General features: G+C 42.9%; 1 protein-coding gene across 3 annotated transcripts in view; it reads left to right on the plus strand.

Annotated features, from left to right (window-relative positions):
• The window catches only part of METTL9 (methyltransferase 9, His-X-His N1(pi)-histidine), a 48,871-nt gene that overhangs the window by 2,150 nt on the left and 21,412 nt on the right, over positions 1–25,309 (plus strand). The window contains exons 1-4 of one of the 3 annotated variants that reach the window (XM_059155733.1): positions 72–458; positions 12,392–12,582; positions 17,400–17,609; positions 24,192–24,376. In XM_059155733.1, coding sequence (XP_059011716.1) covers positions 294–458; positions 12,392–12,582; positions 17,400–17,609; positions 24,192–24,376 — 751 coding nt within the window. In that variant the 5' untranslated portion in view covers positions 72–293. Of the gene's footprint in view, positions 1–71; positions 459–12,391; positions 12,583–17,399; positions 17,610–24,191; positions 24,377–25,309 lie in introns of those variants that run through there. The other 2 variants (XM_059155732.1, XM_059155734.1) reach the window with 2 other exon arrangements.

Raw genomic sequence — 25,309 nt, forward strand, 5'->3', positions numbered from 1 at the left:
GGTGGAAACTGGCGCCGGCGGCGGCGGCGTTCCGCAGGCGGAAAGGAAGGGGGAGGCGGGAAGGCTGTGCGCCGCCCGCTCCTCCCCACCCCGCCCCCTCCCCCGCCACCACGTCCGCCTCGGCCCTGAAGGGGGCTGGATGGGCGAGTTGGGCGCGATGGCTCGAGCCCGGGCGGCGGCGGCGGCGGCCGGAGGCGGCGGCGCCTCCTCCTCCTCCTCCTGCTGCTGCTGCTGCTGCTGCTGCTGCTCGCCGCGGCGCCGGCGGTGATCCGAGCGAGCGGCCGCGGCCCCCGATGCGACTGCTCGCGGGCTGGCTGTGCCTGAGCCTGGCGTCCGTGTGGCCGGCGCGGAGGATGTGGACGCTGCGGAGCCCGCTCGCCCGCTCCCTGTACGTGAACATGACGAGCGGCCCCGGCGGGCCGGCGGCGGCCGCGGGCGGCAGGAAGGACAACCACCAGGTAACGCGGCCGGCGGGAGTCGCGCCGCGGCTCCGGGGGCTGCGGCGGGGGGCGTGGCGGCCCGGCCTTCCCGCGCGCGGCCCGGGCTATTGTGCGGGGGCGGCCGCGGCCGCCGAGGGGCCCCCACCCCCACCCCAGCCCCGGGGCGGTCGCGGCCGCCGCCGCCTCGGCCCTGCAGAAAGTTTTCCCGACGCCTCCGCGGCCCCGCGGCGCCTTTTGTTCCCGGGCGCGGGCGGAGAAACGGCCTCCCGGAGCCGCCCCGGGCCCGACGGCGGGCGCCCCGGAGCCCCGCATTGTTCCCGCGCGTCCCGGGCGGTGGTCGCAGGCGCCCGGCCGCCGCGGCGCGGGAACTTCGGGGGGGTGGGCGCGTGGCCGCGGGCGTCCGGCCGGTCCCCCCGGGGGGCCTGCGGGGTCGACGAGCAGACCGAGCCCCCGGGGACCCGGGGAATCCAAGCCACAAACCGATCCCTTAATTTTTTTTTTTTTTTTGGGGGGGGGGGGTCTGCTCGAATCTCTGCGCATACAAAGGGCCATAAAGAAATTTTAACCGTGCATCGTGAGAGCCTTTTAATAACTCTCCGGGTGACCTTTTCCCTCGGCAGTTTTTTTTTAAAAAAAAAAAAAAAAAAAGGATTTGACAGGTGCTCACACTCCCACCCTCCCGAACCCTGCCCCCCACCCCCTCCGACCGAAGACTGATCTCCTTTAAACTTCGCTGTGGGTTATCTGGCTGGAAAGATGAGGTAAGAAGGAAGATGATGCAAGCTTTTCCTCGAAGGGATTTTTTTTTTTTTTTTTTAAACAACTAAACAACAAAACAAAATTAAAAAAAAAAAAAACAAAACACCCCAGAATTAGGCAGGAGTGAATTGCTTTCAGAGTTGTGGATCGTGACCTGTGCGATGTGACCGGTGAGGTCGCCTTTTTCATGAGGTTTGAGTTTGGGGGGGCCCCCTTAACAGAAGTATGTACGGTTCAGCGGGAGCATTAAGAGTGATCGTTTCATTTTTGACCATAAGGTACTTGGCGGTGAACCTTGCATTTATGGAAAAGAGGCTTTCGGGAGTCCGGCTCAGGATTGCTGAGCCTTGATCGTGCATTTTGCCCTTCCAGAGAGCAGGAAGAAGCGGTGGTTCCCCATTTTTGTGTCTCATCGGGTTTTCATAGATTTCTCATTTTCCTATGTTGGGTTTCTTGTTAGGCCAGGCGTTCAGAGAGTTGACACTGCGGTGGAGTCTGTGTATTTTAATGGAAGTAAATAATTATCTTAAGGACATAAAGCAATTCATTAAGACAAGTAGTGTTTAGTTTTTATCTAGTAATTACTGATCTTGGTCCCCCCCCCCCCTTTCCATTTTTAAAGGAAATCATGCATTTCCATGAAATTTTTTTGTGTGATCCCACGGCTGTTAGAGTTTGTTAGGTAATCCTGCCTATGATATTTTTAGGAGGGCCCTTAAAGTCAGGAGGTGATCTTAAGTTGTAAAACTACATTCTTTGCTGTGGGTTAATTAGCACTGATCATTCTCAGAGAAACAGCTCTGAAGTACTACAGTGATAATGTACAGTTACCAGAATGTCACATAGCCATATGGAATATGAAATAAGGTTCTGGGTAGGATGAAAAGGAGGCAGATCTCCATTGCTATGGAATTATGGTTGAGTCTCTTAGCTGAGGTGCTTATGACTCTTGTCATGATTACACACTTGATAAGTTGTCCGTGCTTGTGGAAGAATTGGTTATATTTTAAAAATTGAAAAGCTGTTTAAGTAATTTGATTTTTCTGGAATCTAGGTAGAATACAGATGTAGACATCACCTCACAATATCTCCTAACAGGAGATACTTTCTAATTGTGGACCTTTTTAAAACTGAATCATTTAGGTTCTGATGAAAACTGATACTGGTTTCAGACACATCATTTACTTTGTTACACTTCTGAGATACTGAAGTATGTGTGTACACTGTGTGTTTTAACCAGTTGGACTAACAGTTTGGCAGCTGCATTCTCCAGGGTGAAGACTGATCTGGTACTTCCTGAGTTATTTTGGGGGAGATTGGCTCTTCTCCTTAGCGTGATCAATCCAGAGGTTATTTTGAGATGATGCATTGACATTTTGAAAATATTGTCCATGAATAAAGATTAAAGTGAACAAAAGAAATGCGTGTGTAAAAACCACAGTGAGATAAAGTGAAAAAGGGGATTTTCCCCTCTGCAGTGTCTGCGGTGGTTGTTATCTGCTTTATATTCCAGGATCCTAGGTTTGCCTTATGAACCTTCTGACCTGTGAAGAAACTTAACTCTAACATTCCTTCCCCCTTCAAATTTATAGTTTCATCCAAGGTTTTCTGGTGTTCATTTGGGTGTGTGGGTTCCATAACCAGCCACATCTGGTTCTTTTGGATTTGCATGAAAGTGAGGTTATGGATTTAATTGAACCGTACTTAGCACAAGTTTTCTTTATGGTTATTTTATTAAGAAATTATGGTGGAGGATTCTCTGGTTAAAGGAGAGGTCTTGGGAAATGTATTAAAAATTGCTATTGGGTTACTATCTCCCGGAGATGAGATGCAAGGCTCCTTTGAGCTAGAGTCGCTCTAAAACTGTAGGGGCAGCATCATCTTAATAACTTGGTTTGATGTGCCGGCTTCCAAACTGGGATTGTTTTTCACTTCGGGCAAGGGAGAAGCAAGAAAGGCTTCTCCCAGAGCAGACATGTGGCTTGCAGGCCAGCTTGGGCTCACTGACATTTTTGTTATAGCCCATGAAGTCAGAATACTTCTACATTTTTAAGTAGTCGTAAAAAATATATAATATTTTGTCGTATGTGAAAATCATGAGATTCAAATTCCAGTGTCCACAAATAAAGTTTTGTTGGCACAGAGCCACTACATTGGTTTACTTGTCTTTAAGTGCTTCTGCACTACAGTGGTCAAGTCGCATAGTTGGTTCTTTATGACCTACAAGTCTAGAATATTTACCCTGTGGCCCCTTACAGAAAAGGAGTTTTCCCCAGAGAACTTTCCAGCTTCCTTCATCAACAGCACACTTCTTAATCACAGGTTGCACAGTGGATAGTTTGACTCATTGGGAAGAAATAGAGCCAGCCAGGGAGAAACTAGATATGTCACTTTTCGGTTTTGGCAGGCTTGGAACTTAAAAAGAAGATAGCAGCAACAAAAACTTTTGATCTAGTGTTTTTGATGCATTGTACCTAGTACTTAAAGTTAAGGCAACTCTTATGGAGCTATTGAAACTTGAAAGGACTCTAAGGCCCCACTAACTAGGCTCTTGATAATAACAGTCATTCAGTAGTTTCTGAGTTGATGGAGTGAAAAAAGAATTGTTACGGGGACTCCTTGGAACCAGGCCAGGACAGCTTCTTCAGGTGATGCACTGTATGCGCTTTTAAGAGCACAGGTAACATTGGTTATCTGGAATTAGTAAGGTGTAACTTAAAATTACAAGTTTGTTTATATCTGCCTTATTTTTCACCTTTTTATATAAATTCAGAACTGTGTTATGTTACAAGCAGTGATAGATTTAAGATAGTCAAAACAATTGTTTTTTGTGGTTTTTTTTCCAAATGAAAAAATACTTGGTGATCCCAGCCATAGGTCAGAGGTTGTGCTAGCGGACAGATGCGGCCTCCTGTCCCCTTCACTCCTCATTTACTTGTGGAGGCCGACCCAAGTCAGCGTGACTTCACAGTGCTCGGGGCGGTCGCCAGCTGGCCAGATGGACACGGATGGATTTGTGTCCTCTTCTGAACTGCCTTCCAGAACCTGGAGGCCTTCGTAGCCGAATACCAAAGAGATTTTGTAGAGTTTCTTTCCTTATAATCTGTGTTGAAACCCTATATAAGTGTTTGCCTCAATTTCATGGACCACTGGGATCCCTCTCTTCTGCTGGATATGCCAGAGGCCTTTATGTTCCCCTTTGAAGGTGCTTGAGGGCACCCTGGTAATTGCCAGTAACAGACTGCTGTTTAGACCTTCTGAAGCTTTGTTAAAATCTTAGGATTATAAAATTTTAACAGTGAGTGAGTACTTGAAATGAAAATTGCCAATAATTTATTTATTAAATCAGAGCTGAAACAACTTAATCTAATCCATATGAATTGTTTCCCTTCGTGGACCTGAGGGTGCCCTGTCATTCTGCACATTGAAATCTCATATAGAGAGGTTGTTGGTTTAGGTTTGTGTCATTTGTGGAAAAATAATGAATGGTTTGAAGATTTACTCTTATGCTGTGCTTAGATGCAAGAAAGTGTCAATGATTGAGTGTCTGGACAGATAGGACCCCTTGCAGAACTTGGAATGTGATTTTTGAATCCTCAGCTGTCAGGTCAAGGTCGTCAGGCTTGGTCTGACCACCCCCTGTAATAGAAAAGATTCTATGTTCGTGGATCCCATCAGTGGAGCCTTTCCAATTGTTTTTAGTGGTACTAAATGCCTCAGGTCTTGGGTTACTCATTCCTTTTGAGAATGGCTGGGTGCCCAGACCTACAGTGTGGTTTTTAGGCATTCCCTTGAACTTCTGCTCTCTGACTGGCTTTTGTGGGCCTTGGACAGGAAGGAGAAGGAAATCAAGTTATTTTGCTTCTATTGTGCACCAGACACTTTAGTGTATCATCCTCTCTCATCCTTACACCAACTCCCAGAGGTAGGTGCTACCCCCCCCCCCCCTTTTTTTTGCTCCACCCCCTTTTTTGAGAGAAGATTGAGCCTAAGAGAGATGAGACTTGCTTAGGAGACGTTGGAATGTGGCAGGTCCAGTGGAAACCCGCCCCCCCCCCCCATCATATTAGAATACAAAAGATACTCTTACTGCTCAGGAGATTCCCAAAGGGTTTTAGGAGCTCTTTGCCTGGATCTAGGGGTTAAAGACCAAATATATATATTTTTTATTATACCATATTACCTAAAATCAGGACCTTGGCTGCTTTTTTTGGGGGTGTAAAGATTTATTTATTTGACAGAGATCACAAGTAGACAGAGAGGCAGGCAGAGAGAGAAGAGGAAGCAGGTTCCTCGTTGAGCAGAGAGCCCTATGTGGGGCTTGATCCTAGGACCCTGAGATCATGACCCGAGCCGAAGGCAGAGGCTTTAACCCACTGAGCCACCCAGGTGCCCCAGGACCTTGGCTTTTAAAAATAATTTTTCTAATTCCATTTCTACTGTGCTCAAGTCCTTTGTATTTTGGAAAGAAAGACTTTTTTTTTTTTTAAGATTTTCATTTATTTATTCGACGAAAAGAGGCAGTGAGAGAGGGAATACAAGCAGAGGTATCAGGAGAGGGAGAAGTAGGCTTCCTACAGGGAGCCCAATTTGGGCTTGAACCCAGGGTCCTGGGATCATGATCTGAGCCAAAGGCAGATGCTTTATGACTGAACCACCCAGGTGTCCCAGGAAAGACAATTACATAGCACATGTATGGTTGTTGAGAAACTAAAAAATAAATTCAGAAAAACTTCTAATTGTATCCCTTGGTCTTGTAAGTAAATATAATCAATCTTACAGGAAAATTATATTTATACTTTGAAGGAATGATTCATCCACCAAGGTTATATAAAGATTAAGAGATGTTCATGGGCTTAATCTGTAAGACCCGACCTAATACCTCATTATTTTGATTGGCACATACTGTCACATACATGTTAAGAACTCATGTCTACGTGATTTGGCTGTGTATGTGTCTAATTTTTAGTGTGTCTTGCTACAAGTGGTATAGTCTTTTAGTATAGTTTTGCTACAAGTAGGGAGAACATTGCAATTTCCTGTGATTTCTGGAAGATGTCTTTGTTAGTTGTCACATCCTACTTTGTCCTTGACATCAGCAGAGGACTGTACAGTGTAACTTAGTGTGATTAGAATTTGTTATTTAAAAGATTTCCTTCCTTACTTGGATGGATGAAAATTCATGTAAGCTTTAAAGGAAGATGCTAAGATGACGTTTCTCCAGACACCAGTCTCCAGCTGAGGAGGCCAGCCTGCTGTAAGTAGGGTGAGCACACAGTCCTTCCAGTGTGAACATTTAACGAGCATGATGCTTTGTTCTTGCCTGTGCACCTTGGTCTCTGTAGTCTTTGAGGAGCACACATTCAAAGAACTCACCTGCTTGAAAGTGCATGGGAGCCTACAGACAGGCCACCCATGCTGTGAGCTCATTACAGCTTTTCATTTAAGCTGGATTGTCTGGAGAGAGGAGCTCCGGGGGACCGCCATATGGTTGCAGGGGGTTCCTGCATTGATTTTCTCTCTATCAGCATCTCATCTTAGAGCAAGGGGACTGCATATTTAAGGCCTGAAGGTCCTGCCTAAGATCATAATCCCATCATGATTCCCTTGGTTCCCTTGGTTTCTGATTTTTTTCTCTCCTCTGGAATACAAGTTCCTGGAGGCCTTTGGTCATCTTTAATTTTCCCTAGACCACTGTTAAGCTGTGATCATTAGGAAACAGTAATGAAATTTTTGGGGTTGGCCCGTGTAGTTACTCTCAAGCAGTACTGATTTTGCCTCCCAATGGATGGATGTTTGGCAATGTCTGGGACGTTTTTGGGTTGCCACAGCTCGGTGGAGTGCTCCTGGCATCTGATGGGTAGAGGCTAGGGGTACTGCTGCATGTACATCCTATAATGCATGCGACAGATCCTTTGACAAAGGATTATCTGGGCCCAAATGTCAGTAATGCGGAGGCTGAGAAACCCTGTCATTTAGTTGCTATCCAGATCAGATTATCTTTTCTCTTAACGTACCCAGTCCAGTTTAGTTGGACAGAGTGGTCCTGCTTTCTTTTCTGCAAATGTATCTCAGACATGCTGGGTAGACTAAAGAGAAGCTTCTTTGAAAGAAGCTCTTATGAAGCAATACACTCCTAGAATAGGAACCCGATTCAACTGTAAGTGCTGAGAAACCCCAGGCTTCCGATTATCCGGAAGTTGTGAGATGGTAAGTGAAATTTGAAGCCCTTGGCTGGGTGCCTGGAACAAGGTAGGTGTTCAGTCAGTGTTGTCCTTCGTTGCTTGCTTGTGGTGATGCAATTTTGTGGTGAGTGGGTGGGTTTAACCACTGTTTGCAGAAGTGGGTTTAAGCAAGGCCTTTCATAGGTACCTGGCTGGCTCAGTCAGTGGAGCATATGACTCTTGATCTCGGGATCATGAGTTCAAGCCCCACACTGGGTGCAGAGATTACTTAAATAAATTAAGTAAGATAATAAAATAACCTTAAAGAAAAGCAGGACCTTTAAAAAAAACTTGGAATTTTAGAAATTGACAGAAACCTAGTGACCGCTATCTCTGTGGCTGTCGTATATCTCCTCTAAGATTTTGTTGGAAACTCTACATTCTATCTGGTAGGCTGCCTGTGATTTTTTTTTTTTTAAAGACTTATTTATTTCGAGAGAGCAAGTGGAGGGGTGGGGGGAGAGGGAGAGAAAGAGAAGCGGACTCCCTCCTGAGCACAGAGCCCAACCAGCGCTCCATCTCAGGACCCTGAGGTCATGACCTGAGCCAAAATCAAGAGTCAGATACTTAACCAACTGAGCCACTCGGGTGCCCCTGGGCTGCCTGTGATTGATTCAACGAACATTTATTGTTCATTGTATCTGTGCCAGGCACTGAAGTCAGTCATTGTTCCTACCTTTATGAAACTTTGTCTTCCTGGGAAGGGAGACAGTGAACATACAGTTATGTACAGTTATTCAATTCAGTGGTCATCAATGCACTGAGGAGATATATAGGATATAGGAGAAGGTATTTGAATTGGGGGGGGAGGATCCTATCTGGTCTACAAGTTCAAGGCAAACATACTTGAAGAAATATTTAGGCTTAGGTCAGATTAACCAGGTGAAGAGATAGTGGTTGGGGTGATGGGAAATGTAGAGGAGAGAGCAAACCCCATGTGAGACAGTCCTGAGAAAGGAGTCTTTCAGAAAAAGAGGGGTACAGTGTTGTGACATAGTGAATGGTCAGGGGTTATGGGTGGCAGACAGTGTTAAGAGATAAGGCTGTGGACACAGAACGAACAAATTGCATAGGGCCTGGGAAGCCCATAGTGAGCATTTTGGGTATTAGCTTCAGACTTGCATGAAGTAGGGTTGTGATGTGGTCAGATTTGCATCTTTTTTTTTTTTTTTTTAAACTCGACAGAGAGAATGATCACAAGTAGGCGGAGAGGCAGGCAGAGAGAGGGGAGGAAGCAGGCTCCCCACTGTGCAGAGAGCCTGATGCGGGGCTCATGTGGGGCTCGATCCCAGGATCCCGAGCTCACGACCTGAGCTGAAGGCAGAGGCTTAACCCACTGAGCCACCCAGGCGCCCCAGATACACATCTTAAAATTTGCATTTTTATTTTTTAAGATTTTATTTATTTATATGACAGACAGAGATCCCAAGTAGGCAGAGAGAGAGGAAGAAGCAGGCTCCCTGCTGAGCAGAGAGCCCGATACTGGTTCCATCCCAGAACTTGGGGATCATGACCTGAGCCGAAGGCAGAGGCTTTAACCCACTGAGCCACCCAGGTGCCCCAAAATTTGCATTTTTAAAGAGGTTTGCCAGATCACTTAAATTTTCAAACCACTTTTAATTTCTGGAAGATAAAAATGCCATCTACATTTAAATATGTATGTATATGTTAAAAAGAAGCCTTTATTGAGATATAATTCACATACCATAAAACTCATCCTTCTGAAGTGCGCAGTTTGGTTGTGTTTATAGTACAGTGTCTTCACAGAGTTGTGCAGCCATCACCGTGCTAATTTCAGGGCATTTTCATCACTCCAGAGAGAAACCCCATATGTGTAAGTAGACACTCCCTCTTTCCAACTACAGTCTGTTTCCTGTCTCTGGATCTACCTATTGGACACTTCATGAAAGTGAAATTGTATCATTTTGGGCCTTTTTTCAGAGTTCTTCCATGTTGCCCCATGAATCAGTACGTCACTGCTTTTAATGGTTGAATAATCTGTATTCTCTTGTATGGATCAGTCATCTCTTGTTTATCCATCAGTTGATGGGTACTTGAGTTGTTTCCACTTTTGGGGATTACAGATAATGTTCCTTTTGGAGTTGACATTTATATCCTGCAGATAGTCAGCAGGAGCATGGATTTCAACCTTTATCTTTTTTTTTTTTTTTAAAGATTTTTTATTTATTTATTTGACAGAGAGAGAGATTACAAGTTGACAGAGAGGCAGGCAGAGAGAGAGAGGAGGAAGCAGGCTCCCCGCTGAGCAGAGAGCCCGATGCGGGACTCGATCCCAGGACCCTGAGATCATGACCCGAGCCGAAGGCAGCGGCTTAACCCACTGAGCCACCCAGGCGCCCCTCAACCTTTATCTTTAAAGAGGAGGGCTTTACTCCTTTTTATTCTGTAGCACATTCTGTTCACTAAGCAGTTTCTTTTCTTTTCTTTTTTTGAGATTTTGTTTATTTGAGAGAGCGCGAGTGAGATAGCAAGAGAGAGCAGGAGCAGGGAGAGGGAGAAGCAGGCTCTCCAAGGAGCAGGGAGCCTGATGTGGGGCTCAGTCCCAGGACCCTGGGATCATGACCTGAGCTAAAAGCAGATGCTTAACTGACTGAGCCACCCAGGCGCCCCAGCAGTCTCTTTTCTGAAACACTTGTGTGGCTATAAAGGTTCAATCACATGTGTCAATGTCAGTGAATTGAGAGAAATGCTGTTAAGAACTCGAGTTTAAAAAAAAAAAAAAAAGAACTTGAGTTTTTCCTCTTGGCACTTGAAAGCAATATTTGCAGTTAATGATGCCCAGTCTTGCTTAGTTCTGAAGTCAGAGTCCGTTGTTCCAGTTGTCCGTTTACAAGTGGATGCTGAGGAATTCTAAGCTCCTCTGTTTCACTTGAATGACTTCTTGTCCATGTTAATAGAATGTGCCTGATTGCCTACCACCAAGGTGATGGCTTTCATCTTGATTAGTCATTTCAGAGAATAAAAAATAAATAAAAGGCAGAGTGGCCTCAACATTACAGAGTTCAGAATGTGCACCAGAAGGTCGGGAGTATAATAAAAAATGGTTTATGACCTGCACTGGGGTATAACTTCAGACACAATGAATATTAAGAGTTAGTTAATGATTAAGCAAGACCATTTTCAGACCAAGGAAAAAAGTGTAGGCAGTGAGTATAAGAAGCTTCACAGCTTATCACACAGAGTAGAAAAAAATGAAAATTGCTTTCAAGTCCAAGAAGTTTTGGTAAGAGTATTTAAACGGTGAATTAACACAAATCAGTCAATAGGTGGGAGATTTGGTATCTCGTTTGGATATAGGGTTTGTAAAAAAGATGAGTTAATCTTTGCAAACTTAATGTGTGCCTTTTTGCTTATTTGTGTTAGTTTCTAACCGGGTCCTTTCAATGTTAGTGTCAGGAATGTTAACCAAGATTTCATTGAACATTTAGGAAGCTTTGGAGGATTGTAAAAGTGGGAACGTGTCCTGATAAATGGTCATACTTTTGAGGGGGAAACAAATTACTTTTGGCCAATAGATGTTTTATTGGGAAAAATTGATTGTTTGTTAGCAGACAATGGATTAATAATAACTGGTCAACCTTACAGTTTCATCATAGTAATTAATGGCCTACTCTTATTTTTCAGGCCATGTTAGAGGAATCTCATTGCTATTATTATAGGATTCTTCTGTGTGTCTGGTACTATATTTGAGGATTTGCTTGCATTATCTTGTTTAATCCTCTCAGTACCCTACTAGGATAGATAGATAGCAGTGACATCTCTAGTCCACAGATGTATGAACGCAGACTCAGAGATTAAGTGACTTGTCTGAGTTTACCCAGGAATGGCAGAGCCAGGACTTGACCGTGAAGCTGACCCTACAGCTGGCCTGCTGTGTGGTCTTACTCCCCCCTTCCCTGGTACACTGACTCTAAATGAAAATGGAAAACACTGGGGTGCCTGTGTGGCTCAGTGGGTTAAAGCCTCTGCCTTCGGCTCAGGTCAGAATCCCAGTGTCCTGGGATCGAGTCCCACATCGAGCCCCACATCGGGCTGTCTGCTCCGCAGAAAGCCTGCTTCCTCCTCTCTCTCTCTCTCTGCCTGCCTCTCTACCTACTTGTGATCTCTGTCTGTCAAATAAATAAATAAAATCTTTAAAAAAAAAAGAAAAGAAAATGGAAAACACTTATTGTGGAGGATTACATTTCATCCATGGTGGAGGTTCTTGTTTTGTCCTCAAAATTGTGTTGTGGCGAGAGCCTGTTCATAGATACCTGATTCTCCTACGTGTTACCACTTTTGTCTTATTAATTACATTGTGACCTTAAGTAACTTCTTAATCTTTCTCAAGCACATATTGCCCATCTGTGAGCGTGTTACAAGACCTGGTAAGCACACCTCCCTATTTCTAAAGGCCTCTCTATAGCCTACAAGGAGAAAGGCAGGTTAATCTGGACACTGGAGTATTAACTTCTGTGGCTTCTTCTGCCATTGATTTCTTTGGTGATTTTGAATCAAATCACTGCATTATGGGACTGTTTCCTTATCTAAAACCGAAGTTATTATTGCCAGTTTTTGCCTTCTGATGTTGCTTTCCAGTGAAGGAGAGGCCAGCAGAGCTTTCCTAGATCTCAGGGTACGGGGGCTATAGTGACTGAAACATTGGACCAGATGGGACTCAGAACACCTCAGCCACCTACTAAGCCACTAGAGCTGCATGACTCAGAGCCCTCTTCAACCTTCCCCCATACTCTTATGAGAATTAAATGAGAAATTACTTATGTAGAAGTATTTTATACTTTATAGGTTGTCTATATTTAAGAGATGATGATTATTCTCGAAGTGCCAAGTGCCTTGAGATTATAATATTGGAAATACTAGATTTGATTTAGTCTTCCGGCTTTTGTTTTTGGAGTTCTTAGATGACACTTTAGTTGTGTGTTTTCACCTTTCTTCTTTCTTTTTTAGTGGTATGTGTGCAACAGAGAGAAATTATGTGAATCACTCCAGGCTGTCTTTGTTCAGAGCTACCTTGACCAAGGAACACAGATCTTCTTAAACAACAGCATTGAGAAATCGGGCTGGCTATTTATCCAATTATATCACTCTTTCGTGTCATCCGTTTTTAGCCTGTTTATGTCTAGAACATCTATCAATGGGTAAGTGAATCTTACGTACTTTTTCCTTATCTTTAGGTTTATAAAAAGAAAGTGGAAGAGAAAAGTGATTTGGTGGAAGGTGTTGACTGCCTCCGCCGCAGTATTTCTACTAGTCAGAATCCCTGGCAGTGGGCCAGTGTCTTCAGCCTTGTGCAGTTAGCTTTTTAAATTCACCACAACTTGATAAAGAACCTCATTAGTCTGTATTTCTACGGTGGGAGTTCTCCTTGGAGCAGTGCTTCTCAGCTTTGATGGGTATGGGAACCAACTTGGAGATCTGGTTAAAATACAGATTGTGAGTCAATAGGTCTGGGGCCTGAGATTCTCCATTTTTAACAAACTCCCAAGTGATGCCCATAATGCTTCTAGTTCCTTATGAGTAATGAGTAGCAGGAACTAAGTCCTTAACATAAACCGAAGAGTAAAATCTTTGCCTTAAGCACGCCTCCCAGGAGCAAGTTTTTTGGGGGGATATAATTAGTCTCCACAGCAACGTGTACTGGCTTATTTCGAGTGAAGGGTGCAAAATCTGTTCTTACATAGTATCTAGGCTCACCAGAATCTTTCAGACTTAGTATGGAAGTACCTGTCTGCAGAGTCGTTCTCGCATATAAATCCGTGGAAGAAACTTTAGGAATATTTTTTATCTTTTCTCTGTCGAAGTTTCAAATATCCCCAAGGCCCAAGAAACTAGAATGCTAAGGAGAAAGCGAGTAGGGCTCAGTGTTTACGAAGCCTTGTTGGACAGCTTAAAGCCACTGGTTGTGCCCACTCTTTTTTCCCCTTGAGGTTTGGAGCCAGCTTCTCCTGAACGTCTGGATCCCCAGTCTATCATCTGGTCCTTAAATATGTTTTTAGGCACCACGAGCCATTTCTCAAGATTTCTTTCTTGATTTTCTTCATTGTTTATATGAAATTGCCTTAAGTTTGCTTCAGCAAACAGTTGTTATTTTTGTATTGGTAGTTGAGTTTATACAACTTGGTCTGACATTTTGTTTCTAAAATTGGCTGCACTGAATTTCTGTTCTGTACTATAATATTTTCTTTGGGAAGCAGACAAGTCATTGTAGCAGTAGCTCTTACCCTTCATGCGGTTCTTTACCTCTTTAAAAATGGTAAAGTATAGGAATCCTCTCTTCAAATAATGTTTACATTCAACATTTCACATATAATTTTGGGAGATTTCAAACTCTGAACTACCTCTCCCCTTCACTTCTACTCCTACCCCCAACTTCTGCCACTCTGGATCCTGTTTCAAATTCCCAGATACGGAATTTCACAGTTCGGTCAAAGAGAGCCTGTGCATTTCATCAGTCCCTTTGGGTTCCCTTATCTATGGCTCTCACCTCCCACTCTCCCAAAACAAGTCTTGTTGCGGGTCCTATCTAACCTGAAAGCTTAATTTTGAACCTGTTGGTGTTTTCCATCCATGATAGATTATTACCACAAATGGCTGTCTCTTTCTGAAATAATTACAGGCACACCTCAGTTTATTGCACTTAATTCCACTCACAGATACTGCATTTTTTTTTTTTTTAATTTAATTGGTACTTTGGGATAACTGTGCATCGTGCAAGTATATCAATGCCATTTTTCCGGTAGCATTTGCTCACGTTGCATCTGTGTGTCATAATTTGGTGATTTTCACAATATTCAGACTTTTTCATTACTATATTATGATCATGTCTGATCAGTGATTGCGGCTTGGTGAAAACTCAGCTGATGGCTAGCATTTTTTTTTTTTAACTAATGTATTTTTTAACATTAAAAAATTTAATAATGTTAATTTAACATTAACATTATTTTTTTTTAGACATAATGCTGTTGTGTACATTATAGACTGCGGTATCACTGTAAGCATAAATAAAAGTTACATTAAAGGTGCACTGGGAAACCAAACAATTCGTCTGGCTTGCTTTATTGTGATATTTGCTTTATTGAAGTGGTCTGGAACTGGACTTGCAATATTTCCGAGGCATGCTGTACTGTGTGGTACCTTCTTGAATTAAAAAGATACTTATCAGGGGCGCCTGGGTGGCTCAGTGGGTTAAGCCGCTGCCTTCGGCTCAGGTCATGATCTCAGGGTCCTGGGATCGAGTCCCGCATCGGGTTCTCTGCTCCGCAGGGAGCCTGCTTCCTCCTCTCTCTCTCTCTGCCTGCCTCTCTGCCTACTTGTGATCTCTCTGTGTCAAATGGATAAATAAAATCTTTAAAAAAAAAAAAAAAAAGATACTTATCAGACTTTGTATCAGCAAGGGAAAGGCCAAGTCAGGAGAGACTTGACAGCTGTTTTCAGAGTTTATATTATAAAGAAAATATTTGTAAGGAGCCACACCTCCTCTATAGATTCTATATCTGGAGAGAACTTAGATTGTGGCCAGAGAACCTAGGATGGTTATTAAACACTAGTCCCTTCCCGCCAGTGGGCGTCACTAACTTTGGAAATTAAAGACAAATTAGGGAGCCATACCTCTTCATGATATGTGTTTGCTGGAAACTTTGTATTGAGCTAGGTCAGTGTTTTGGTGTTCTAGGTGGGATACTTTCTTATTGTGTGGGACTGACCCACGTGTATCAGGAAGTATAGCTTTTCTTGCTTTCCTCACTAACTGTGGCAGCATTCCCAAGCCCTTGGGACTACCCCTGACTCTCCCACCTAATCCCACTGCCCCCTAGAAGGCAGAGTTGGTCCTGATTGAGAAACACTGGGCTTGAATTTTGATTTGACAGTTTTAACCTTTCTGTGGAGCCATTGTTACTTGTGATCTTTGGAAATAGGCTGGTGCTTCTCTCTCTGGTGTCTTTAAATGTAGGTAAGTCAGATAACCTCCTGAGCTCTGACCTCAGATGAGCTGCAGCTCTAAGAATTCTAGGATTATTACCTTAAGATTCCTTACTTCCCAAGAAGTTGGCTAGGGAAGCCTGTTTTTCTTATAAGTAGGAAAGTTTAAGCCAAATGACTGGTTTTGCAACTTACTTTGGATCCTGTGGCAAGTCAGCACCGACTCTGGGAATATGCATGCCCCAGACTGTGCTGCCCGCACCCTTTTCCTGCTCTGACTCAGGTAGCTTCTGTGCGAAATTTTGTAAAGTTCTTCCTGTAAATTCAGTCCCTTTTCACAGATTTGCTTTCTACAGCCTAGTGTTCCCCTAGAAGATAAAGAAACAACTGTCTTGGAGGAAATCGCTTTTCTTTGTAAAGGATAGCATGGTTTTTAGCAGCCTCTGATGACCATGCCCCTATGCTCTCCATGCCCCCTAGCTAAAAAGCATTTCTGTGGGGCAGACGATTTACCGTAAACACATTATTAGATCTGGTTAAACTTTTCTCCAGCCTTAATGGGAAAAGGGGAAAGAGGGAATTTGTTATTTGAACTCTGCAATTTTACTTCTTTCCCTAAACTGGTCTTACCAGGAGTACCAGGTTGCAGGCATGTGACATTGTACCTTACGATAAATTTCCAGAAAGTAGCAGTACAGGACAGGTTTCCCTGCCGTTTCCCAGACCAGTGGTTTTCAAACTGTGTTCCAGGGTCTGAAGAGGAAGTGCCTCAAGAACTCCTTCAGCTTGCAGGGAAGGGCCCAGACGTGACAGCGTCTCCAAGGCCCCTAACCTCTTTGCTGCGGCAGCGCTCAGCGCTCCCTTTACCGTTCTTCGTAGTGTCTGAGCCCCACTTCAAGAAAGGGTTCTGCTGCTTAAAGGGAGCTGGAGAATCCCTGCCCTGGAAGGACTAGGATTTGAGGGCTAAGATACCAGAGCTAAGTCGGGGGGGCCTTCTGCTTCCCACTATGGTGCTTCCTGGAGACCTGGTTTGAGCTTCAGCTGCTGTTCCCGAGATTTCTCTCTGGTCTCCACTTAACACCTCTCCAGCTCTTTTTTTAAAGGCATCACTGTAGTTTTTTTTTTTTTTTTTTTTTTATAAAGATTTTATTTATTTATTTGACAGAGAGAGATCACAGTAGGAGAGAGGAAGGGAAGAGATCACAGAGAGAGGAAGGGAAGCAGGCCCCCTGCTGAGCAGAGAGCCCGATGTGGGACTCGATCCCAGGACCCTGAGATCATGACCTGAGCCGAAGGCAGCGGCATAACCCACTGAGCCACCCAGGCGCCCGACATCACTGTAGTTTTGAATGTTTTTAGGATTTTTAGAAATAGCAGGACCCAGACAATTGTTGTAATCCGTAAATTGATGGAAGTATGAATCTACTCTTTAAATGCAAATTAACTGATACCACAGGGACCGCTCTTTTCTGCTTTTCTCCAGTGTCCCTTAAAAATCTATGACAGTGAAACTGTTTTTTTCTCACCTATTGTTTAGTTTCATAACATAACAGCTTTTTTTTTTTTTTTTTTTTTTTTCCTATTTGATTTTTCTTGGTCTTACTGGCTAGTGCTGCGGTCTGATTCTCTTGGCCTATGACAGGAAACATTACTCAGTCCATCTCTCCTTCCTAGTTTAACATGAATTCTTGACATTCACCTTTTACTTTCTTACTCCTTTTTCTTCCCTTCCCTTCCTTTCTCATTCGTGCTGTTTCCTCTCCACCTTTTACCCCTCTGCCTTCCCCATTCTTCACGGGGTAGTATTGATCTCAGAGCCAAATGATACCTAAAGATATTTTCTTATTTTCCTAACTTCGGTTTAGACTCTATAAGTTATATAAAAGGTAATGTATAATTTAACCATACAATCACCTAAAATAAACATTTTGTAGTTTCAGGAGGCCCTTGGGACTGAAGTACTGTGGTTGCTCTGAATGTATGTGGGGGTGCTTGATTTGCATGGACTCTTCCATTTTTGTCCCTTTTTTTCCAGGTTGCTAGGAAGAGGCTCAATGTTTGTGTTTTCACCAGATCAGTTTCAGAGACTGCTAAAAATTAATCCAGACTGGAAAACCCACAGACTTCTTGATTTAGGTGCTGGAGATGGAGAAGTCACAAAAATCATGAGCCCTCATTTTGAAGAAATTTATGCCACCGAACTGTCTGAAACTATGATATGGCAGCTTCAGAAGAAGAAATACAGGTATAATTTTTAGACTTGGTTTGGGGTGTATTTCTTGGTTTTAAGATGTATTTCTTTTTATTTAGTATATGTGCTGCCAGATTGAGCAGATGAGGAGAGTATTATGTAAAGGATATGGACTAGAAACAGTTTTCCATGATGAGAAATTTTTTAAAACTTTCCATATTACAGTAAAGTAGAAACCGAGAGAACAGTCATTTTCTTTTGTCACTATCATTTTGGGCTAGAGGAGATGGCACTATAGACGGAGAAGGGCAGGGGAGGGACAGCTTCTTGGTAAAGGGAGATCAGATGTAGAGACTTTTCCTTGATTGGACTCTGACATTCTGAAAGCTTGGATTTTGTTTTTGTTTTTATTTTTCAGTGAAAAAAAATTTTTTTATGATGGTAAACTACATAACATAGAATTTACCATTTTAACCATTCTTAAGAGTACAGTTAGTGGTATTAGATACATTTTTGTTGTGTAACTGTCACCACCATCCATCTCTAGAACTTTTTTGTTTTTCCCACTGAAACTCTGTACCCATCAAACACTTATTCCCCAGATCACCAGCCTGCCCTTCCCTGGCCCCTGGCAACCACCATTCTATATCGTGTCTCTACAAATTTGACTATTCTGGGAACGACAAATAGGAATTATACATTATTTGTCCTCTTGTGACTGGCTTATTTCACTAACCATAATGTCTTCAGGGTTCATCCGTGTTGTGGCATGTATCAGAATCTCCTTCCTTTTTAAGTATGGATGATACTTCATTGAATGGATATACCACACTTTGCTTATCCATTCATCTGTCAGTGGACACATGGGTAGCCTCCACCTTTTAGCTATCATGAATAAATGCTTTTATGAACACGAGTGTAAAAATAACTTCGAGTTTTTGCTTTCACTTTTGGTTGTATACTCTGAAGTGTAATTGCTGGGTTATATGGTAAGACTATGTTTAATTTTTTTAGGAATTTTCGTACCGTTTTCCAGAGTAGCTACACCATTTTACATCCCACCAGCAATGTAAAAGGTTTCCCGTTTCTCTGTATCCTCACCAATACTTGCTATTTATTTATTTATTTTTGATAATAGCCATCCTAATGCGCAAGAAGTATCAAATCTTGGTTTTAAGGCCATCTCCTTCTTGAAAGACTTAGGAAGAAGGTGTTCTTTATTTAATACGGATTTTACTGAATGGGAGAATAAGGTACTGGGTACAGAATGCAGGAGTTGAGATTAGAGCCTGCCTCCTCTGATATTTTGGAAGCCAGGCTGAGCCTTTCGAAAAATGGAGCAAAGAATTATGCACTCACTTTGCTCTCCACCTGTTTCTGCTCATAGACACTAGCCCTAAAGACAGAGCATTGGTGTAGCTCTTGCAGCTGGACTGGATTGAACATTGGCAAAATATGGAAATGTTTAGCTTGGAGAAGAGAAGACCAAGTAGGAAGGGGGTAGAAGGGAAGGTTCTGATCAACAAACGTAATGGGGTTTTATCTGGAAAGAGGAGTAAATGTTCTCTTTGGTATAATCATACACAGCTATCTCTCAGCTGAGGCAGAGTTTAGATATCGACCTTCCTAATGGCTCAAGCATCCAAGTCCTTGCCACTCTCCATGTTCAGATAGCTGTTAGGGATGCTATGAAAGGAGACTTTTGTCTGCGTGTGGTTGAACTCCTTGATTTGTAAGATCCCCGTTAGCTCTAGCAGTCCGTCTCAGGTTAGATCCTGGAGGGCCTGTGTGGTAATAACTGAAGTATTTCTTCGCTTAGAAATTAATGCAGCATTTCCAAACTTAGAATGTTTTGGCCTTTGTTTTAACAATGACTTAAATGATGCCAAATTCCTAATCTGGTACTTTCCTTCCACTTAAAAAAAAAAAAGTTTTGGAAGTGCGTGTGGGGAGGAAGGTGTTTGAAACATCTTCATTCCCTCCTACCCACTCGGGCCCCTCCGTTCCTTGGTTGCATTGAAGCCTTTCTTGAGACTAAACGCCTGAATGGAATTATCAGTGAAACTTAGATGTTTGAATTAATAATTCATTGTATCTGGAGTTTACGTGGTATGTAGCCTAGTAGTAAACTTTTTCCCATATGAAAAAATGCTTAAATTTTTTTCCCTGATGTATAGCACATATGCCAAAATCTATTTGCATTTTGACTTAAATAGGAAATTCATGTTGGTTGCTATTCCCTCCATGTATTATTAGTATTAAATATAAACATATTCACAGAAGTGGTGTTTTTTGGCACAGTCTGAGATTTTAATGAGGAAGTAGTATCTTACTAAGGTTAGGGCTCATCCAGCCATGATGGCAGAACAGACTTGTAGCTTAATACCTTGTTTTTTTGACTTGAGAGCTATTTTCTGTTTCTCTTCAATATCTGAGTTCATGAAAAACTGGCTTTTTAATAAAGGTTCTGACTGTCATTTTTGAAATGATACACAGAAAATAGCCGTGTTTTTCCTCTTTGTTGCCAAGATATCACTATTCAGGCCAGAGAACCTGATTGTAGAACTTAAGGATGCGGCTTTGATTCTTAAAACAAAACAATAATTTTTCTTTATAGTGTTTGTGTTTTGCTTTTTATTCAGGATTTATCAAAATACTGATTGCTTTCTTCTGTAAAATATATTTTAAATCCTCCTGGAAGATAAACTATTACTTTAACTTGTTTTCTTGAAAATAGTAATTCCAGGGTTAGAAATAACCTGTTTTGGAAAAGCCACAGACTTAGGAAAGAATTATACAGTTAATTTTTTATTGTGTGCACTCTTGAACAGTTCCACAATTGAAGTGACAGTACATTAAAAAAAAAGAATCTGGGGTGCCTGGGTGGCTCAGTGGGTTAAGCCGCTGCCTTCGGCTCAGGTCATGATCTCAGGGTCCTGGGATCAAGTCCCGCATCAGGCTCTCTGCTCAGCGGCACGCGTGCTGCCTTCTCTCTCTCTGCCTGCCTTTCTGTCTACTTGTGGTCTGTCTCTGTCAAATAAATAAATAAAATCTAAAAAAAAAAAAAAAATCTGTGGCAGGGAAAAATTTTGGCAGCATATGTTTTCCTTTTGTGGTCTACTTCACCAAAAGTTAGTGCCAAAATCAGTTTAGGTGACCTGAAGGGAAGTTTGTAAGATGATGGAGGAAATACAGGTGTGGCAAGATGCAGAGCTGTGAGGGTATGGGTTTAGGGTTAAATTCACATAGACTCTTCAAACATGGGTGATCAAAAAGGAATTGTCTGTACATTTTTAATACCCGAGAACAGATCTTTAATGTAAATTTGAAAGATGCCTGACTTTAATCCATCATTTGGAGGTTTGGGATCTTTCTTGCAAAGAAAATATTGTAGTTAAGAATTTTGTTTCTCGGGCACCTGGGTGGCTCAGTTGGTTGGGCGACTGCCTTCGGATCAGGTCGTGATCCCAGGGGGTCCCAGGATCAAGCCCCTCATCAGGCTCTCTGCTCAGCGGGGAGCCTGCTCCTCCCTCCCCCTCTGCCTCTCCCCCCTGCTTGTATCCTCTCTTTCATTCACTCTCTGTCAAATAAATAAAACCTTAAAAAAAAAATTCTATTTCTCATGTTAACATCCTCTTTATTTTCTCTCTTTTTTTTTTTTTTTAAAGATTTTATTTATTTATTTGACAGAGAGAAATCACAAGTAGGTGGAGAGGCAGGCAGAGAGAGAGAGAGAGAGAGGGAAGCAGGCTCTCTGCTCAGCAGGGACTCGATCCCAGGACCCTGAGATCATGACCTGAGCCGAAGGCAGTGGCTTAACCCACTGAGCCACCCAGGCGCCCTATTTTCTCTTTTTAATGAAGAGATGTTGGAGACTGTGGTGGAGACCGCCCTTCACTGTCAGCCCACCACCCCGGCAGCATTCATTCACAGACCGAGTGTCAGGCTCTGTCTTGCCTTAGCTGGGGAGAGCAGGTTCACTGACCTGAATAGCGCACTAGGAGCGTTTCCAAGGTGCCATTTTTACTCTGCCAGGGACTTGCAGTGTGATTGGGACAAGTCACTTCTTCCCCTGCTCTCATAAGGACATCTTAACCACGTGTCTCATTGCTGGGCTAACATGCAGTTTGAGCAGAGCCAGTACATTTGTCTTCCTTGGTGGAACTGAGTTTATAGATGAAAAATCGCCATCAGAAGTAAAGAAGTTGGGCTTCTAAATGTGTAGCCATAACTGTCCCTGTGTTAAAGCCATAATTTTCTGTTAGGAGCTTGTCTTTCTTTCAAAGTCTGCAGGTAAAGGACACCTGGTGGCTCAGCCATTGAGTGTTTGCCTTCGGCTCAGGTCACGATCTCAGGGTCCTGGGATTGAGCCCCGCATATGGGGCTCCCTGATCAGCAGGAAGCCTGCTTCTCCCTCTCCCACTCCCATTCCCCCTGCTTGTGTTCCCTCTTTTGCTGTGTCATTCTGTCAAAATTTTTTAAAAAATTAAATTAAGGGGCACCTGGGTGGCTCAGTGGGTTAAAGCCTCTAACTTCGGCTCAGGTCACGATCCCAGGGTCCTGGGATCGAGCCCTACATCAGGCTCTCTGCTCGGCGGGGAGCCTGCTTCCTCCTCTCTCTCTGCCTGCCTCTGCCTACTTGTGATCTGTCAAATAAATAAATGAAATCTTAAAAATAAATAAATAAAATCATCATTGCAGTTACAAGTTCAGTACAACAACGTGAGTTTGGAACCCTAATGCCCTGCTTAATTCAAGCAACAAAGGAGTCTTGACTAGTCCCTTGAAGTTGGTTAGAGTTGTTTTGGAAAGAAGATGCAGCTGAGTGGTTTGTGCTTCTTTTATTCTGCTATTTGAAAATGCTCTCAAATACCACTATTTTAATGAGTTTCCTAAAACAGCCCTCATTATACTTTTAGAATTTTCTAAGATAACTCGACTGTACCTACTCAGCTTTATCAGAGACTTGTTTACCAAAGATCCTTTCTCCTGTTTCCATGTTTCCCCTGCCTCTGTCATAACATGCCTCACCTGCCACATTCTGATTGTCATAACCAAGCAGCAGTAATTTACAGAATTGCCTTAATGGTGTGGTTAACAAAGACTCTTGATAAGAGAATTCCTTCTCTCAGTGGATGAAACCTTGTAAAGGACTTAGAAATGTTCTGAGAGCGAGGGAGAGCGAGGGAGAGGGAGGGAGAGAGTGAGAGACTGAGGGCTGAGAGTGGTAAGTTAACTGCGCTCTTCCCTTGCAGTTGTATTGTTTTTTTAATTTTAGTTTTTTAAAGATTTTATTTATTTATTTGACAGACGGAGATCACAAGTAGGCAGAGAGGCAGGCAGAGAGAGAGGGGGAAGCAGGCTCCCCGCCGAGCAGAGAGCCCGATGCGGGGCTCCATCCCAGCACCCTGGGATATGACCTGAGCCGGAGGCGGAGGCTTTAACCCACTGAGCCACCCAGGCGCGCCCCCACCCTTGAAGTTTTAATAGGATGTCCTGTGCTTTGTTGTTTTCTATATAGTTATTCAGATATGAAGATTCTAGGGTATGAAATGGCATCTGTCTCCTGGGAACAGAGATGTGTTCAAAGGCCATAGGTTGTAAATGGAATTTATCTTATATCACCCCCAGCCATTCTTAAAAATAGGAGGGACCCCAGGAATAGAAAACATGAATATAGGTTGTATTTTATTATTAAATTCCAATGGATGCAGAAAGTAGGATTTTTTGTTCATTTGATGTTCAAGAATTTAATGGCCTATTTCAAAAGATTTATTTATCCATTTTGGAACGAGAGTGAGGGTGAGGGAGGGGAGGCCGAGGGGGAGAATCCTTCAAGCTGATCCCCCTACCCTGGCGCTGAGCGCAGAGCCCGATGTGGGGCTCGAGCCTGTGACCCATGAGATCATGACCCGAGCCAAAACCAAGAGTTTGAAGCTCAGCTGACTGAGCCACCCAGGCACCCTACTAGCCTTGATTCCTAAGCTTAGAAGTACTAACTTACAGTTCTCCGATCTCAGCAACTAGTTGAGCTACTAAAAGAAAAGGTGACTTCCTGTGTTTTGCTTAAAGTTCAAAAGAGGGGCGCCTCTTCTTGACACCCAGTCAGTTAAGCAGCTGCCTTCGGCTCAGGTCATGATCCTAGGGTCCCGGGATAGAGCCCCGAGTCAGGCTCCCTGCTCAGCGAGGAGCCTGCTGCTTCTTCTCCCTCTGCCTGCTTGTGCTCTCTCTGTCTCTTTGTCAAATAAATAAATAAAACCTTAAAAAAATAATATTCAAAAGAGGTAGTTCTAAATGAATAAAATGTTTTTAGGTTAAGAAAAAAGAATTTGATGGCCTAGTTATAACCATTTTTTATCATTTTATATCTTCATACATATTAAACATGATTAGTTCTTACAAAGGAAGTATACGTTTTTAGATTTGGAAATCGGTGAAATGCTAAATTTAAAGAAATATGGTTGCTGTTTTTCTTGGCCTGGCCATTTTATTACTGCAAGTATGAATTATAAATGAAAGATCTTGCATTTACTTTGATTTAGAAGATAATGTTAGCGTGTGTACTAGCATTTCAGTTATTCTTAAAGTTGTCTTTCAGGGGGTTTATATCAATCAAGTTCTTTCTGATGTTTTCAGAGTGCTTGGTATAAACGAGTGGCAGAATACAGGGTTCCAGTATGATGTCATCAGCTGCTTGAATTTGCTGGACCGCTGTGATCAGCCCCTGACTTTGTTAAAAGATATCAGAAGTGTCTTGGAGCCAACTAGAGGCAGGGTCATCCTCGCCCTGGTTTTACCCTTTCATCCCTATGTGGAAAACGGTAAGTGTGGTCAGGTCGCCTCTTACCCAGCATTGATGTTTATTGGTGTTTGGGATTCTGTTTTCTTAGAATAGCCTGGAATTTAAAGGACTATGGTTAACTCATGTAAAATATCACCTTGGCTAATGCTCATCTTACTGCAGATTTTACAGAACTCTGGTACTCCGTTTGCAGTGGGAATAGAGAATACTCAGCTGGTCTTCCTTCTTGAAATTGAAAACCTGAAATGTGTTGATATTTTCTGCTCCTAAATGGAGCCTAAACCATTTGTTTATTAGCTTATAAGCCTAGTCAAGAAATAAATGAAGCCTTTTAGTTTACCTGTGTGTATTGCCGAATGTCCTGGTTGATTTGCACTTTACATCTCTTATTCCAGATTCTCAAAATGATAAATGCTGTTATCTTTTCACCCTTCTAAAGACCATTTGTGTTCCAGCATGTATCATTTCTTTGTGTGACATTTCGTTTGTTGATTGCATAGTCTTGCTCTTCAACAATACCGAATGAAGAATATATTAAAAGAAATGCTTTGATTTCATAGAACTTCCTCTTTCCGGTGACCTGGTTGCAGTCCCATCAACTCATGGCTTTAGCTGGCAAGGTCTGCATTTCAGCTCATGTCGAAAGTCACGGCTTAAGCCTCTCCTTTGCGCTTTCACAAGCTCATGTGCACATAAAGAGTTATTTATTGTATAAGTCATACATGCTAATGTTTAAAATTCTTTAGTTTTCCCACTTTACTGTCCAGTTCAGCCTTACATTCAGAAACTCCAAGAGCGTGCAGACATTTTTAAGGAACCCATTACTATTTTGCAAGCGTTGTAGTTAACGAATATGTGTGAAAATCTGTCTTAGGGAATAATGCTCATGTTTGCTTATCACCATGGAAACCCAGTGTAAATCCTTGCCACTCACTTGCTCCTTCATATCTTT

This window comes from Mustela lutreola, chromosome 17 (assembly GCF_030435805.1).
Source record: "Mustela lutreola isolate mMusLut2 chromosome 17, mMusLut2.pri, whole genome shotgun sequence".
NCBI lineage: Eukaryota > Metazoa > Chordata > Mammalia > Carnivora > Mustelidae > Mustela > Mustela lutreola.